The sequence below is a fragment of the Lipotes vexillifer genome, unplaced genomic scaffold (genome assembly GCF_000442215.2).
Source record: "Lipotes vexillifer unplaced genomic scaffold, Lipotes_vexillifer_v1.1 scaffold2019, whole genome shotgun sequence".
NCBI classification, from domain to species: Eukaryota; Metazoa; Chordata; class Mammalia; order Artiodactyla; family Lipotidae; genus Lipotes; species Lipotes vexillifer.
The window spans coordinates 148,386-164,204 of record NW_006795869.1 but is presented as its reverse complement, the minus strand read 5'-3'; the positions used below and the strand labels follow the sequence as shown (position 1 = coordinate 164,204).

At 55.8% G+C, this 15,819-nt stretch overlaps 2 protein-coding genes across 2 annotated transcripts; one reads left to right on the top strand and one right to left on the bottom strand.

Moving 5' to 3' along the window:
* The first annotated feature begins 1,919 nt into the window (after positions 1-1,919).
* On the top strand, positions 1,920-13,368 carry FCHSD1 (FCH and double SH3 domains 1). The gene is made up of 20 exons (XM_007467938.1): positions 1,920-1,982; positions 2,216-2,313; positions 2,904-2,949; positions 3,332-3,399; positions 3,718-3,859; positions 3,945-4,081; positions 4,180-4,243; positions 5,081-5,209; positions 5,648-5,770; positions 5,915-6,010; positions 6,440-6,565; positions 6,971-7,075; positions 7,271-7,432; positions 8,205-8,333; positions 8,411-8,494; positions 8,662-8,779; positions 8,877-9,097; positions 9,859-9,946; positions 10,878-10,933; positions 11,072-13,368. The coding sequence occupies exons 1-20, from the start codon at positions 1,962-1,964 to the stop codon at positions 11,135-11,137; spliced, it is 2,079 nt and encodes a 692-aa protein (XP_007468000.1). The 5' UTR covers positions 1,920-1,961; the 3' UTR covers positions 11,138-13,368.
* On the bottom strand, positions 12,225-14,446 carry RELL2 (RELT like 2). The gene is made up of 6 exons (XM_007467939.1): positions 14,263-14,446; positions 13,804-13,869; positions 13,642-13,708; positions 13,017-13,202; positions 12,374-12,749; positions 12,225-12,257 (listed from the first exon to the last, which is right to left on the bottom strand). Exons 1-6 carry the CDS (start codon positions 14,444-14,446, stop codon positions 12,225-12,227), a joined length of 912 nt encoding a protein of 303 aa, XP_007468001.1.
* Between the last annotated feature and the right edge of the window lie 1,373 nt (positions 14,447-15,819).

Below are 15,819 nucleotides of genomic sequence, written 5' to 3'. Positions count from 1 at the left end.
CTGTTAATAAACCTTGGAACAAAAAGACTGCCATTTTTTACTTCATTCATTCATTCATTCAATTATTCAACAGATATATATATATATTTTTTTTTTTTTTTTTTTGCGGTACACGGGCCTCTCACTGTTGTGGCCTCTCCTGTTGCGGAGCACAGGCTCCAGATGCACAGGCTCAGCAGCCATGGCTCACGGACCCAGCCGCTCCGTGGCATGTGGGATCCTCCTGGACCGGGGCACGAACCTGTGTCCCCTGCATCGGCAGGCGGACGCTCAACCACTGCGCCACCAGGGAAGCCCCAACAGATATATATTGAACACCTAATTGGTGCCAGCTATTGAGGATATAGTGTGAACAAAAGAGATGGGGGTCCTTGCTTTAAGGGGAACAGAAAATGCGCACACAAACAAAGTCAGGGCTGTGAAGGAACTAAACCAAAGTGATGTGTTCGTGGAGGTGACATTTGGGCTGGGTGGAAGGTAAAGGTAAGAAGCCAGGCATGTGGAGTGCTGGGAGAAGGAGCACTCCAGAAGGAAAGGGAAGGCAGTAGGCATGAAGGCTCTGCAACGGGAAGGGAGTTGGCATGTTGGGGGAAGAGCAAGGAGGCTGGAGTGGCTGGAGCACAGTGAGTGGGGAGCTGGACAAGAGTATGGACTGAAGTGGGGAAGACTGGCAGGGACCCAGTGATGAACAGCCTTGTGGGCCATGATTTTATTCTGAAGCAATTGAGGAGTCTTAGGGAAGAGAGGGATGAGATTTTGCTTCCTTTTAAAAAAAAGATCGATCACTCTGGCTGTTTTCTGAACAATGGGTTGTAGGGGGAAGACTGGAAGCAAGGAGGCCAGATATCAGACCAGGAGACTGATAGTGGGGACTTGGACCAGGTTGATGGTTCTGGAAATTGAGGGAAGTTGATCAATGGGAGATAGAACCTATAGGCCTTGCTGATGGATGGAAGGTGGGGGTAGGAGGAAGGGTACATAGACTCTGGCTTTCTGACTCTCCTAACTGGATGGAGAATGGTTCCATTTAGTATGTTACCTGGGGGAGGTGACTGGGGAAGGATCAGGTAGAAGGAGCCGTTTGAAAGTTTGAGGTACCTATTTAGATGAAGTGGTGGTGTCAGGTGAGCTGTTGGAAATGTGAATCTGGAGTTTGGGCCACAGATATCTGCCTTTTCCAAGTCGGGGGTGTGGTGAGGAGGTGTGGGCCATGGATAGGTGAGGAGGATGAGGAAAGTGTGTGTGCAGATCCTCAGAAAACAGGGCCAGGGCGGGGATAGGGGGTATGTCCTGGGGTGTAGAACCTTAAGGGCAGGCCCTAAAGGCGATAGGGGCTTTCTGGGTTGCAAGTCCCCACTCTCATCTCCCAGCTCCCATCTCCCAGCTCACGCCCACTCCATTGGCCCTGTCTTCTCCTCTGGTACTGGTTCCTTCCTGGCTCCAGGCGTCTTTCTCACCCTCACTCACGCAGGCTTTTCCAGTTCAGTGGGAATTAGGAAAAGGTCTGGGATCAGCCCTGTTTCTCTCATCACACGCATCTGCGCTCAGGCATCCAGTGATTCAGTTTTCCTGGTTACAGATTGAATTCCTCACCATCCTTCACCCGTCGCGTTGGGATTGGAGGTCTGCATATGTAAATGAATGATTAGAAATAATTACGAGCTAAGTCAATATCTCTCCACCAGAAATAGAACCCAGGCGTCTTGACACAGAAACCTGGGGTTCCCCCTACCGCCCAGCGGACGCGGCGTCCACAGGGCGGCGCGGACCCTTTCCGGGGTATTCTCAGCAGTAACGGAGGTTTAGTTCCTGCCGCTCTTGGCGCTTCGCGGCCCAGCGAAGAAACTGATCAGGCGTGGGCGGGGCGAGGGCGGAGCTGGGCCAGATCCTGGGCGGGGCTTGGCGGTGGGCGGGGCTTCCTCGAGTTCCGGAGTCGAGTTGCTGCCTGGGCCGGAGCGGAGATGCAGCCGCCGCCCCGAAAAGTGAGCTTGGCCTGGGGACGGGGATTCCTGGCGGGCTGGGGGAGTGATGCGGCCCAAATGGGCACCAGACCTGCGGTGGGGCTCGAAGAGTAGGAAGGGGTTCAAGGGCCAACCCAGGAGTAACCGAGGAAACAGCCCAGCTCCTCCCTGGCCCCGCCCCCTCACCGCTCCCTGCGCGGAGTGTTTTTCAGGTCTCTGCGCCAGGGGTCTTCATCCTCTTCCTACCCACACAGGTGAAGCCATCCCAGGAGGTGAAGCTTCGCTTCCTGGAGCAGTTGAGCATCCTTCAGACCCGGCAGCAGAGAGAGGCGGACCTACTGGAGGATATCAGGTAGCCCTGACCCCCTCCACGTACCCCGACTTTCTCTGTCACACGCTCCGCCTCTTCTCCAACATACTACAGCTGTCGGGGTGGGCGGGGGTGAAGAGCTCTCCAACCTGCCCATTCAAGGCCGTCCTCCTAGGCCTCCCTCTCCAGATGCCGGATACGAATTATCCTTCCACGCACCCCAACACACATAAACACACAGGGACCCTCCCTCAAACCCCTTCACTCCACACCGCCCCCTCCACACCCACAATCAAACTTAGGACAGAATCCCCCCTCCCTCTTCCAGACCTGTTGGAAGGCTGGCACACACTCTACTCAGCTGACACCCGTCAGTCCTCACCTCAAGCACACAGATGGTTCTCCAGGGGTGGGGAGGATCCTGCTGAGGCTCTGAGCACTGAGGTGAGGTTGTCCTTTGCTGCGGCTGCCCGAGGTGATCTCAAGGACTCTCTCTTCAGTCTCAGGCCCTCCTGGAATAGTCACACTCCAGGGCTGGCTCCCCTCTCCCTCCTGCCCAGGCTAAGGAGAGGGTCGAGGGTGGGAGAAAAGGACCAAACAGTAAGACCATCCCATCCCCCTAATCTCCACAGATCCTACAGCAAGCAGAGGGCAGCCATTGAACGGGAGTATGGGCAGGTATGGGACTCCTTTCTCTGGACCTTCCCTTTTGTTCTAGCCTCCTTTACACTACCAGCAGTGTGCCTCCACACATACTCCTGTTCTGGTCAAGAGCAAACGCCTAGCACCAGGCAAATTTGTGTCAAATCCCTGCTGTGGTACTTTTTAGCTGTGTGACCTTGGACAAGTTACTTAACGTTTCTTGACCTCAATTTCTTTCTCTGTAAAATGGGAATAATAATAACTGTACCTTCACGCAAGGTTGTTGTAAGGACGGAATAAGTTAATGCATGTAAAGCACTTAGCAAAGTGGGTGGCATTGTTATACTCTGATCGTATGTTCGCCCAAGTGGGGAGAGTCTTTGAAAGGGAACTGGGTCTGTGATGACTTTCCCACCAGGCACTCCAGAAACTGGCTGGGCCATTTCTGAAGAGGGAAGGACACCGGAGTGGGGAGATGGACAGCAGGTGGGTCCCATGGTGGGGTGGCAGGGAGGCCAGGGAGCCAAGAAGGGATGAGGAGCTCAACCCCAGGAACCTATGAGGAGGGCACGTGAGCGGCAGGTAGAGCTGACACGGCAGCGGGATAGCAGCTGACCCATCAAGGACACTGGATGGGGGCGGAGGGCATAAGTGATCCTTGTGGCCGAGCTAATGGGCTGATCGATTGATGGGCTCCCAGACGAGGGGGATGGGAAAGCAGTCTGTCTCCCATGGTGTTGGGGTGGGGGCATCTCGTGAAGCTTTGGAGTGCTCCCCTCGTCAATGCAGACTTTCTCTGGGGAGAGGCAGGATGGTGTTTGGTGCCTGGCGCTGCCTGCTGGATGCCACCATGGCTGGGGGCCAAGCCCGGCTCCAGGCATCTGACCGATACCGTGACCTGGCAGGAGGCACAGGGCGGAGCGCTAAGGAGCAGGTGCTTAGGAAGGTACGGCTCAGTGGATGGGGTGAAGGAAGGGCTGACTCAGGGATGGAGGTGATCTGGATCAGGACTTGTGTGTCCATGCCCCTAGGGAGCAGAGAACCTCCAGAGGGCACAGGCCGAGGTGCTGCAGTCTGTCCGGGAGCTGAGCCGAAGTCGAAAGCTGTATGGGCAGCGTGAACGGGTGTGGGCCTTGGCACAGGAGAAGGCGGCTGATGTCCAGGCCAGGTGGGGTCATGGGGAGTTAGGAAGCCTGTGGCGTCGGGGGATGGAGCCAAGGTGCCATGGCTGGGCCTGACCTCCGCTCCTCTCACTTGCCTGCACAGGCTTAACCGAAGTGACCATGGCCTCTTCCACACTCGGACCAGTCTGCAGAAACTCAGCACCAAGGTTCAGAGGATGTGGGCATGAGTCGGGGCAGGGAGAGGTGGGCAGATTAGTCTAGTGGTTTGGAACCCGGGGGCATAAGTCAGAGAGACTGGGATGAATCCAGGCTACCCTACTTCCTTGGTGCCTGACCTTGGTAAACTTGATCTCTCTGAGCCTCATTTTCTTCATCTATAAAATGGAAATAGTACCTTTGTTTTTCATTCCTTTAATATGCAGTTATTGAGAACTTCTATGTACTTGGCATTGTTTGAAACACTGGGGATATGGTGGGGAACACTACCAGCAGAGCTCCTGCCTCCACAGCCTGGTTAGGGGAGACAGGTAGTAAATAAACAAAGACTCAGAATAAATGAAAAGAAGGTGATATGATAAAGCATAACAGGGGAGTGTAATTTAGAGGGAAAGCCTCTCTGAACAGGTGGCCTGAGTGTCAAGGAGGAGCCAGCCATGCAGAGATGTAGGGGAAGAACATTCCAGGGAGAGGCAACGGTGAGGGCAAAGGCTCTGAGGTGGGAATAGGCTCGAGGAACTGAGAGAAGGCCAGTGTGGCTGGAGCACTGTAAGCAAGGGGACGAGCACTGTGGAAAGACTCAGAGAGGGTGCTGGGGCCAGCTCATGTTGGACCTGGTAGACCATGGTAAGGAGCAGTTGGAATTTTATCCTAAGTGTATGCAGTTGCCACTAGAGGATTTTGAGCAGGAATTGTGAGCATGTAAAATTTTTAGTATGGCTTGCCAGTTATCTCAGTAATGTGAGAATCCATTCTGGATCTGGGTTGGCCGTGGAAGGACCCCAAGGGTCCAGGGCTCCCAGTTGACACCTATGTTCCTCTCCTAGCTGTCTGTCCAGTCGGCCCAGTACTCCCAGCAGCTGAGAGCGGCCCGCAATGAGTACCTGCTCAACTTGGTGGCCACCAATGCCCACCTTGACCACTACTACCAGGAAGAACTGCCGGCCGTGCTCAAGGCCAGTCTCAGCCTAGATACCCCTGCCTCTCAGCAGGGAGGGCGTCTCCCTGCTTCCCACCACCATCAGGCTGGGTGGGGCTGGGGACCTAGTCTGCTCAGAGTGGGCAGAAGATACATACCTGGGTTCTGCTTCTGCTTCTAGCTGGCTGCATGACATTGTGCAGAACACTTACCCCTCTGAACCCCCGTTTCTTCATCAGGACTAACCCCTGCTCTGCCTACTTTATAAGACTAATGGGGCTCAAGGGAGAGAATGAACGTGAAAATGCTTTTTAAACTGTTAAGTGCTGTGCACACATGAGGGCCTATTATTAGAAGCATAATAATGTCTTATTCCTTCTCAATTTCCCATACCTCATACCCATCACCCATTCAAACCTGGACAGAGAGCCTGCTTGGGGGAAGGGTGGTGTTAGCATCTTGGGGTTCTCTCCAGGCCCTGGTCAGCGAGCTGTTGGAACACCTGAGGGACCCGCTGACTTCACTGAGCCGCACTGAGCTGGAAGCTGCAGAGATGGCTCTGGAGCATGCCCACCGTGGGGGGCAGGCGACCTCCCAGGTAAGCTCCCCAGAGATCCTCTTTACCCTTCTCTCCCAGTACAGTGCCCCCTCCACCACTGCATGTCTGCCCCTTTCCTTCTCACCTTGTCCTCTCTCTACCAAGAAGGGTTGGGGACAGGCTTTGATTTTTTCCAACTCCCAGGTAAGCTGGGAGCAGGATCTGGAGCTTTTTCTTCAGGAGCCCGGAGTATTCTCCCCCACCCCAGCTCAGCAGTTTCAGCCAGCAGGGAATGATCAGGTAAGACCTCTCTGCTAGGTGGAATCAGGCCACTTGGAAAGGGGACTGTGGTGTAGGCCTCTTCCCCTTTATCCTTGTCCTGGTTTTAACTTAGAGACTATTAAACCATGGAGAGAGGGTTTCAGAACCCCAGTTCACCTCCCTCCCACCAGGACACAAATTAACACACTTCCTCCCACCCTTCTGTCCCTTCACTGCACTATCTTCTTCATTCTACCTCTGTCCCTCAACCTGGATCCCACTTCTGGGACTCTCTGTGTGTCCACATGAATGCACTCCTGTGTCCACAGTCATAGGTGTGTGCTCCCACCTATTTGTCCCTGACCCTGGAGGTCAGGAGACAGGGAAGAAAAAAAGGAGGGAACTGGAGGGAGGGGGAACGGAGAAGGAGCAGCATCAGGGCATCCTCACAGCTCCCCATTCATTCAGGTGTGTGTCCTGGAGCTGGAGTGGGGCGCAGGAGGTGTGGCCGGGGAGAGTGGCCTGGAGAAAGAAGTTCAACGCTGGACGAGCAGAGCTGCCCGAGACTACAAGATCCAGAACCATGGGCAGCGGGTGAGGTGGGGAGTGCAGGTGTCGGGGGTGGGCAAGAAGAGCTGAGAGATGGGTATCCCAGCGTCACTGGGGATGTCATGGGGCTGCAGGCAGGAGGGGAGGGAAGGGTAATTTAAGCCAACAGTGTGGCACAGTAATTTAAGAGCGTAACCTTTGGGACTAGACTCACCTGGGCTCAAATCTTGGTCTGTTGCTTCCTAGTTATGTAACCCTGAGTAAGGGAGTGACTTAAGCTCTCTGGACCTCAGTTTCCTCATCATTAAAGTGGGGTTAATGATAGCACCCACATCACAGGGAAGATGAGATGACATAATGCATGTGAAACAACTAGGAAACTACCGGGTTATTAGTAAGTTGTGCCCCATAGTATCTCCACCCACTCCTGTCCTCTGCGTCCCCGACCAGGTGCTGCAGCGGCTGGAGCAGAGGCGGCAGCAGGCTTCAGAGCGGGAGGCTCCAGGCATAGAACAGCGGCTGCAGGAAGTGAGGGAGAGCATCCGGCGGGCACAGGTGAGGCACAGCCCTGAGGTTAGAGCCACTGAGACCGCACCTCCTCCGGCAACACCCTCCTCCACTCCTTTATCTGATGGTGGGGAGACTGGAGGCAGGAGGTAGAGGGTGGACACATCTGGGGAGGAGGCTCCACTCACCTCCCAAGGGCAGGCCCAGCCACAGCCTTGACTGACCCCCTCTTCCCTGTGTCAGGTGAGCCAGGTGAAGGGGGCTGCCCGGCTGGCCCTGCTGCAGGGGGCTGGCCTGGATGTGCAGCACTGGCTGAAGCCAGCCATGACCCAGGCCCAGGATGAGGTAGAGCAGGAGCGACGGCTCAGCGAGGCCCGGCTGTCCCAGAGGGACCTCTCTCCCACGGTGAGCTCCCTCCACTCCCTCCGCATACACACCAGGAGGGTAAAGAGCCCCAGTGGAAAGCAGAGCTTATAAAGTGGGAATCACACTAGTAACTAACTCAAAGGGTTGTTGTGAGGCTTAAATGAAATCACTTAAGTATGACTCTTGGCACAGTTTGTAACATAGAGAGCTCTCAATGAACTTTTATTATGGAGTATAGGATGGTGGTTATGAAAGGTCCTGAGAGCAGACTATAAGCAGTTTGAGTACCAGCCACTCCACTTACTAGCTGTGTGATCTTGGAAAGTGACTTAGCCTTTCTGAGCCTCAGTTTCCCATTAAGTAAAATGAGGTTGATAGTTTCGCAAAATAACACTGGGTTATTAAGAAGTTTAAACAAGACAATGTATATAAGATACTTAGCATTGTGCTTGGCACATATGAGCGCTCAATACTGTAACTCTGTGATTATTGTTAGTGTTATCTTGCTCTGTGGTGGTTCTGCCTGTGACCCAGGGTGAACGGATGGGTGGTACTACCTTGGAGGAGGATCCACAGTGTTAAGGGTAGGATGGGGTGGGAGGGAGGTGCAAGAGTGAGGGGATATGGGGATATATGTATACCTGTAGCTGATTCACTTTGTCATACAGCAGAAACTAACACAACATTGTAAAGCAATTATACTCCAATAAAGATGTTAAAAAAAAAAAAAGGTAGAATGGGGGAGTGAGAGATATAGTGGGTGGTACTTGAGACTGGGCCTCACAACGATGTCTGTTCTCTGTCCACCCAGGCTGAGGATGCTGAGCTGTCTGACTTTGAGGAATGTGAGGAGACGGGGGAGCTCTTTGAGGAGCCCGCCCCCCCAGCCCTGGCCACCAGGCCCCTCCCCTGCCCTGCCCATGTGGTGTTTGGCTATCAGGTATGAATGGAGGTGGGGACCTCAGACAGGCAAGGATGGGGAACAGCCAGTCCTGAATCCTTCTTTGTGGGGCCCAGGCAGGACATGAGGACGAGCTGACCATCACAGAGGGCGAGTGGCTGGAGGTCATAGAGGAGGGAGATGCCGACGAATGGGTCAAGGTAGGTATGGACCCGGGGCTCTGACCTTGGCAAGGGGGCAGTGGGAGGGACTTCTCTGTGGCCCATAAAGACCCAGCCAGGCAAAGCTGGAAGCCTGAGTGGAGGAGGGCCAGGGCCGTGGACTGCTGAGGCAAGCCTGCTTTCTGTTCACGTTGCTGGGTGAGCAGGCTCGGAACCAGCACGGTGAGGTAGGCTTTGTCCCTGAGCGGTATCTCAACTTCCCGGACCTCTCCTTCCCTGAGAGCAGCCATGACAGCGACAATCCTTCGGGGGCAGAGCCCACAGGTAAGAAAGGGAGAAGAGTTACTGAGTGGTTGTGGCCCTGGTCTGGGGGCACTGCTGCCCGCCTCTTCCCCTCACCATCTCTCCTGGGCTTCCGCAGCGTTCCTGGCCTGCGCCCTGTACAGCTACAAGGGACAGAGCGCAGAGGAACTGAGCTTCCCCGAGGGGGCGCTTATCCGCCTGCTGCCCCGGGCCCAGGATGGAGTGGATGATGGCTTCTGGAGGGGAGAATTTGGGGGCCATGTTGGGGTCTTCCCCTCCCTGCTGGTGGAGGAGCTACTTGGCCCCCCAGGGCCATCTGAACTCTCAGACCCTGAACAGGTGAGGCTTCCTTTTCCCTGGGTCCCCAGGCACCAATGGGTTGACCCTCCCATGCCAGGGAGTCCCATATTCGTCTTAATGCCCCCTCCACCCCTATAGTGGCTTGGGACTCCCCATCTCCTTTGGCACAGAGAAAAGGGAAACCAAGGCAGTCATCATTAGAGTTTGGTTGTCCTGCTTTAGAGCTGGATCTTAGTTCAGATTCCTGTTCTGTTACTTTAGGCAGTGATTAGATCTCTCTGAGCTTGTTTCTTCATATGCATGTAAAATGGGGACAATAATGCCTCTTTCAGGAGGCTAACTATCCTGATTAGAGATAATGGAAGTAAAGGGCTTAGCACAATGGCCCATAGGTGCTTTGATATATGGTACCTGTTGTTCTAGCAAGAAGAGCATAGGAGTAGGAATCAGGAGTTCTAGCCAGGACTTTGTCACTAACTAGCTCTGTGATTTTGGATAGATGGATTAACCTGAGTCTCACCTCTGACATAGGAATCATCAAATCCTTACCTCATGGGGTGGTGGTGAGGACTGAATGAATTAGTGCATGCGAAGTGCTAGCAAAATGCCTGGGACATATTAAGTGTCAATATATATTGGCTGTTGAAATGTGTATCACCTACAAGCCCCACCCAGATACAAGCATTTGGTCACTCTCTGAACTGGGGAGTGACAGGACAGGAACTGAAGATGGGATGGGAGGAAGAGCTGGTGAAACCTTCCCACATGCCAGGAATAACTCTTTGCCCCCTCATCCCCAGATCCTGCCATCCCCTTCCCCTCCCAGCTTCTCCCCTCCTGCACCCACCTCTGCCTTGGATGGGTCACCTGCACCTGTCCTGCCCAGTGGTGAGTAGAAGGAGCTGGGGCCCTGGGAGGGTAAGAGGCAGAAAGAAGGAGGAAGTCTGGAGCTTCTGGGTTACACTCAGCTCCTCTGCCTGCCCTCAGGAACCTCCTCCATCAGGCTCTCTGATGCATGATGGCAGAAGAGCTTGGGCTTTGGAGCTGGGCCCACTGTTCAAACTCTGCTCTATGACTTCCTAGTGTGTGATTTAACATGTCTGGGCCTTTACAGAGTGAGGAGGAAGGTCCCTCCCTCGCTGAGTTGTGAGAGTTAAAGGGATGTGTCTATAGAGTGCCCAGCGTTGTGCTGGGCACATAGCAAGCATGCAATTAGTAGCTGTTTTCTCATTATTACTATTTTAAAAATTAGCCAGTTTCTCCCACAGTGTTTTCCCAATATACATCCTCTGCCCTTAGTGTTCTTGAATCCTGCAAACACATGGTTTGCATCATTTTCCTCATCCATCTTTTCTCTTTTTTTTCCCTTGTTTTTGTTGTTACGTCATCCATCTTTCCTAAAACCATCTTTTCTAAAAGGTTCTTTCACTTTCTTCACCGCACCCCCCACCCACTGCGACCCGGGAACCCCGTGAGCGTTTTCTGCACCCCGCTTCTCCAGCACCCGTCGTTCACTTTGAATGATTTAGTACTCAGTCATTCATTGTGTCTGTTAGTGTTTCATTATGCAGTTCCTGGCAGCCATTAGGGGTGGGGGCCGTGTGGATCCCTCCTGCCCCCGGGTACCTTTAGTAGGCCCGATTATACAGCAGGTGCTCAATAAGCGTTGAGGTTGGATGGATTGATGGATATTATGACCCAGGTTAGTGACTATTTGTTAATTCAACAAATATTTACAGAGTGCCACTGTCCTAAGTGCTGGAGATACAGAAGCGAACAAAACAAAGTCGTAAGACTGACTTGTGGTTCTTACTTCCAGACCAAGACCTGGACTGCCCTGGACCCCTGGATGTGGTGGCGCCTCGACTCAGGCCGGTAAGGGCCCCGCTCTTGGAGGAGAGTGTTTGGAGAGGGGTCACTCCAACTTGTCCTGTTTTATCTGCAGGACAGAGGGAATGGACAGGGATATCCCCAAGGGAGGCATCTGGTGCACTGACCGTGTGTTCCCTACAGATGCGTCCACCGCCTCCCCCGCCAGCTAAAGCCCCGGATCCTGGCCACCCAGATCCTCTCACCTGAAGCCAGGGGGAATCACTTTCCCCCTGTGATGCTGCTGCCCCTATCTCCGTGCTATCAGAGACCACCCCTCCCCACGGTGATCCAGAGCGACACAGCCAAAAGCTGGAATCTCCCTGATTTCCGTTCTCACCTTCACGGGTAGAAATTTCTTCTCTCCCCATTTCTGGGGCTGGAACCCACTCCTTTTTTGCCATCATCCTCCAGCCATCTCTAAGGGCTGAAACTACTCCTTTGTCTTCTGCTACCACCCCATCTCTAGGGTGGTGAAGTACCCTGAAATCTCTGGGACTGGAATTCATCCCCCAAAGTCTCGAGTGGTTCTGGCTTATTTGTGTCTCCACCCTGGTTCTGTGAATCACCCCACTCCAGATGCCAGAGCCACTGGGGTTGGGGGCTGGGTTGGGGGCAGGCCTGTCAGAAGGAGCTGGAGCCAGTATGCGAAGCAGCTGTAATCGTCTGAGCGGATTTATTGACAGTGAATAAAGGGCACAAAGCCCAAGCCAGGGCCTGGGCCTCTTGTGCCAAGAGGGCAGGGGGTCTAAGGTGCTATTGCTTTAAGGGCCCACCAAGGGCAGGGGCCTGCTCCCAGCCGCACGCTCTAGCATATGGAGTGAGGTGATGGGGAAAGCAGGTCAGGCGGCCTGTTGGCAGACAGGGGAAGGGGAAGAGACTGAGGACCAGAGGTGGGACTTCTCCCAAGGTCCCCCAGCCTGAGACCGTGCAGTTCCAGGTGGAAGTAGGGCTGGTCCCTCAGCTGGGGGGCAGTGCTGTCCAGTTGAGAGGAGGGGCTTCATGCCCACCCACCCCCTGGCCCTGCCAGCTGGTAGTCCATCAGCGCAATGAAGGAGAGGAGGGGTAACAGTGTTGCCTCCTCCTCAAGCTGTGTCCCCGCTTTTCCCCAGGGGCTGCAGGACCTTCCCTGTCCCCTGGAGCACAAGCCCACTCCCCACCACCACACCAAGGAATATGTACCAAAGGCTAAGCCTGCAGTTTAGCTTGGGGGTTCAGGGAACCAATGGGCTTAGGTAGTTTAAAGTAGGGGGTGGGAGGATGAGATTATCTGACTTGGGGCCCAGGCAGACTCACCTCACACACCCCCTGCCCCCTGTGGTGGGGACACCTGAGAGAGAGAGGAGGGGTCACCAGTGGGAGAACAGGAGGTGGGTCATATCAGTGCCCCCTAGAGTAGGGGCAATAAGAGCTGAGCTCACTGCGGCCCACCACATGTCTTCATACCTGGTGATCTGAGGTGTCCGGTTTGCTTGGCTGTCCATTTGCCTCTTGACTGGCCAGCCCTGGGCTTGGACCCCTTCCTCCAGCCCCCAGCATCGACTCTGCAGAGGTTCCAGGGCTCCTCTCAAGTGCACGAGGGACTAGGCTGCTGTCCCTGAGTCCTCCATTCCGCACTGGGGGGCTGGCAAGGGCCAGGGGCTGTGGCCTCTCAGGGGGAAGGCTCTCAATGGCAGGCATCCCTGTCCTGGGCTGCCCTCCCCCAGACCCCTGGCCACCCCCTGGGTCCTGCCCCCCACCAGATCCCCAGCTCCTGTCCGTGGGGGAGCCATCACGATGCTCATGCAGCCCATAGCGCTTCTCAATGTGTGTCACCCGGAACCTGGGAGGGGAGGGAACACTGGGGCTTAGGACCACCACTCAGAGGCTGCTTGGCCCTTCCCTCCGATCAGGGACATCCTGGGTTTGATAGACACTTCCCTCTGGCCTAGGGCAGGGGAGACCAGATTGTGGGGCACATTGTGCAGCCTGGCTTCTGCTGTGGCTCACAGTCCACAAAGAAAGAGCCAGGGCCTACCTTTGGAGGCAGGTGCCTGACCGTTGGGGTCCCCACCTCAACCTCCCTTTCCCTGGGGCACTCTATACCCACCTGCCCACAGAGAACACAGTGGTCTCCCCAGGCCGGGGGCGACTCTTTCCTTCCTTGGAGCGTCCCTGACGGACAAGTGGGGGTCTCTTGTTGCGGCTGCAGTGGATGCAGGGGGCTGCGGAGCCCAGGTGCACTGTGTGATGATGGGAGGGGGCTCCGTCCTGCAAGCTGGAGGTGGCATCCACACTGCACGGTAGGGAGGAAAGGACCAGGGGTGACATTCCCAGTTTTCTTCCTGTCCCACTTGCTCCTGTTCTTTCAGCGTGCTCCTTAAACCCCAGATGCCCCACTTGCCCCAGGCCCCACCATTCGTTTCTTGTCTTTATCTAATAAACTCAATATGAAGATATTAGTGACCATGTGTTCTCCCTCCCGGGGCTAAAAAGCAGGCAATGCTTAATGCAGAGGAGTGGCATAAGGGGTGAAGGTTAGGCTTGATGATATCCAGAGGAGAGATGTGGTTTGAAGGACTCAGGATTTCTACAAAACGTTCTTCTTCCTGTATGTTAACCAGCCTTACTCTCCCCTGTCAACCCAAACATGCAAGGAGACTGGGAGAGGAATGTGCAGGAGAGGGTACTCTCCAAGCCAAGCTCAATCGTGCTGGCCGTTGTTCTCAGCTCACCTGGACAGCTGCATTGTCCCTTCTCCTTCACTGTCCCCCAGCATCTCCTTCAAGGCCTCAGCATTGGCTGAGGGGAGAAGGAAAAGAGGGGGTCAGTGGAGCCAAAGGCCGGGGCAAGGGAAGGTTGAGGAGGTGGGGAACAAGGGGCCGGCATACACCCACCTTCATTTTGGATGATGCATCGAACAATCCTCTCTACTGTGTCCTCATTCATGTCATCGTCCTCAGCTGAAGGATGAAAGAGGTTGGTAAGGAAGCAGTAAATGAGTCAGCTTTGGGGGTACATTACCTGGTGGCTTCTGTGGCTTCTTGCTCAAGACCTACCCCTTTAGCAAATTGCCATCATGCTGTACATTAGCATTTCAAGGGCCAGGGCAGAAAAGATGGGGAAATCGACGGGAGTCCAAGACTCATCAGTGGGCCCTTCCCACCCATGCTGCCTACTCTAGACCTGCTTTTGGGGTGGTGGCAACCCATTTGCTCTTGCAGAGTCAAGAAAGCATTACTAGACCTCCTGAAAGCTTGGTCGGGATTTGGCCTGGGTCTGTTGGCCAGGAAGAGGTGTGGGGAGAAGGGTCAGGGAGAAAGGTGACTGAGCCAGGTTCTAGGCTGTTCACTCACGGGGCTGGAGCTGGGTGTCGTCAGGCTCCGAGCCCCTCGAGGTGCGGCAGCGGTAGCCTTTCTTCTTGAGCACGTGGCAGATCATGAAGCCTACCAGGCCCATGAGGAAGAAGACCAGCACAAGCAGGAAGAGCATGTACAGCCCATGCTGGGGCGGCTCCAGGTCAGGCTGTGGTTCCGACATGAGGCCCCGGGGGGCGAGCGCGGGCCAGGGCGCCTCCTGGGGTTAGGGGGCTGCAGCTAGAGATGGGGGGAGGGATAGGATTGCCTTCTTCAGGATCCGAGACAGGCAAGCCTCTGAGGTCTGGCCCCACCCCTTACCCAACCAGGGAGCTGTCCGTGCCAGGGGTGCTGGTCCGGGCCAGGGGTGCCAGACGGCAGCTGCGCAAGCTGTCTTCCACGACCCTGATCCGCTTCCCCGACGCCCAGAACGTTCCCCTTTCCAGCTTGTCCTGAGCTTCCGTCCCTCCCAAGGACACTGCAGAGCGAGATGGGACGGAATTCTCAGGCGGCCTGCACAAGGATCGTGCCTGAGTCAGCGTCCACACCTCCTCTGCGTTGGCCTGAGCCAGGCCTCCACAGCCCCCTCCCCTTCCTGTACTCTCGCGCACACACCCCCTCCCGCCTTTCTGTTCTTCCCATCCTGACCACCTGGCCCACCGGTACCGGTGGTTTAGCTCTGGCTCCGGCTCCGGCTCGGGTTCCGGTTCCAGGGGCGTCCTAGTCCGGCTCAGGGCCCCCGACGCCCTCCCGGCGCTCATCCCTTGCTTTCTTCCCCTCCCCCCTTCGCCGCCTCAAGGGCTCCGGGCTGCGGCCGCAGATACCCGTGCCGCGGCAGGCGGGGGGAGGGAAGGATGGAGAGGGATGCAGGCTGGTGGGGACCGGGGAGAGGCTCCGGACAACGCCAGCCCTGGGAAGGGAAGGAGAAAGGGGACGCCGCCGCCGCCGCCGCCGCCCTGGGTTCCCAAAAGCCTTCGACCGTCGCCGGCCCGGGACCAGGGGGCGGAGCGCAGGTGTGCCGGGCGGAGAGCGAGAGCCTTGCGCGCTTGTGAGCGCAAATGTGATGCGCGCGTGACTGCGCCGCTCCCCCCCTTCCCCGACCCCGCGTCGGGGGAGTGTGCGGTGCCGAGTCTGGGTCCGGTGAGGAGGACAGGCAGTCAGGCGAGAGTGCTCTCTACTGGTCTATCGGGCACGGCTGTTTTGGCTCCTGCCCTCAGATGCCCCGGCCGGATGTGTAGCAGGGAATCTTCCCAGCGGGCCGGGGGGAGCCGGCTTTCTGCACCCGAAAGGAACAGCGTGGCCGGTTCTCCGGAGCCTCCTAGAGAGGTGACATGGCCTGCGCCCCGTTTTGGAGAGGTAGCTGGACGGGATGGCTCGGCTTCCCGAGGATTTGACCCCCGCCCGGAAGGAAATGGCCCTATCATACTATTACCGACGCTACAGTCCTCCGGCCAAAGCCAGACGCTCACGCCCCAGAACCTAGAAGGGCGTAGCAAGGCGAGGGCGGAACTCCGCAGGGGGCGTGGCCTGGGCGTGGTCTAAGGGAGGCCGGCTTGG

Coding starts and splice junctions, on each gene's coding strand:
- FCHSD1 (XM_007467938.1), top strand. CDS start 1,962: ATGCAGCCGCCGCCCCGAAAA. Junction 4,082..4,179: donor GCGGCTGATGTCCAGGCCAG/GTGGGGTCATGG, acceptor TTGCCTGCACAG/GCTTAACCGAAGTGACCATG. Junction 9,098..9,858: donor AACTCTCAGACCCTGAACAG/GTGAGGCTTCCT, acceptor CCTCATCCCCAG/ATCCTGCCATCCCCTTCCCC.
- RELL2 (XM_007467939.1), bottom strand. CDS start 14,446: ATGTCGGAACCACAGCCTGACCTGGAGCCGCCCCAGCATGGGCTGTAC. Junction 13,870..14,262: donor CGACACCCAGCTCCAGCCCC/GTGAGTGAACAG, acceptor TTCATCCTTCAG/CTGAGGACGATGACATGAAT. Junction 12,750..13,016: donor ACTGTGTTCTCTGTGGGCAG/GTGGGTATAGAG, acceptor CTCCCCTCCCAG/GTTCCGGGTGACACACATTG.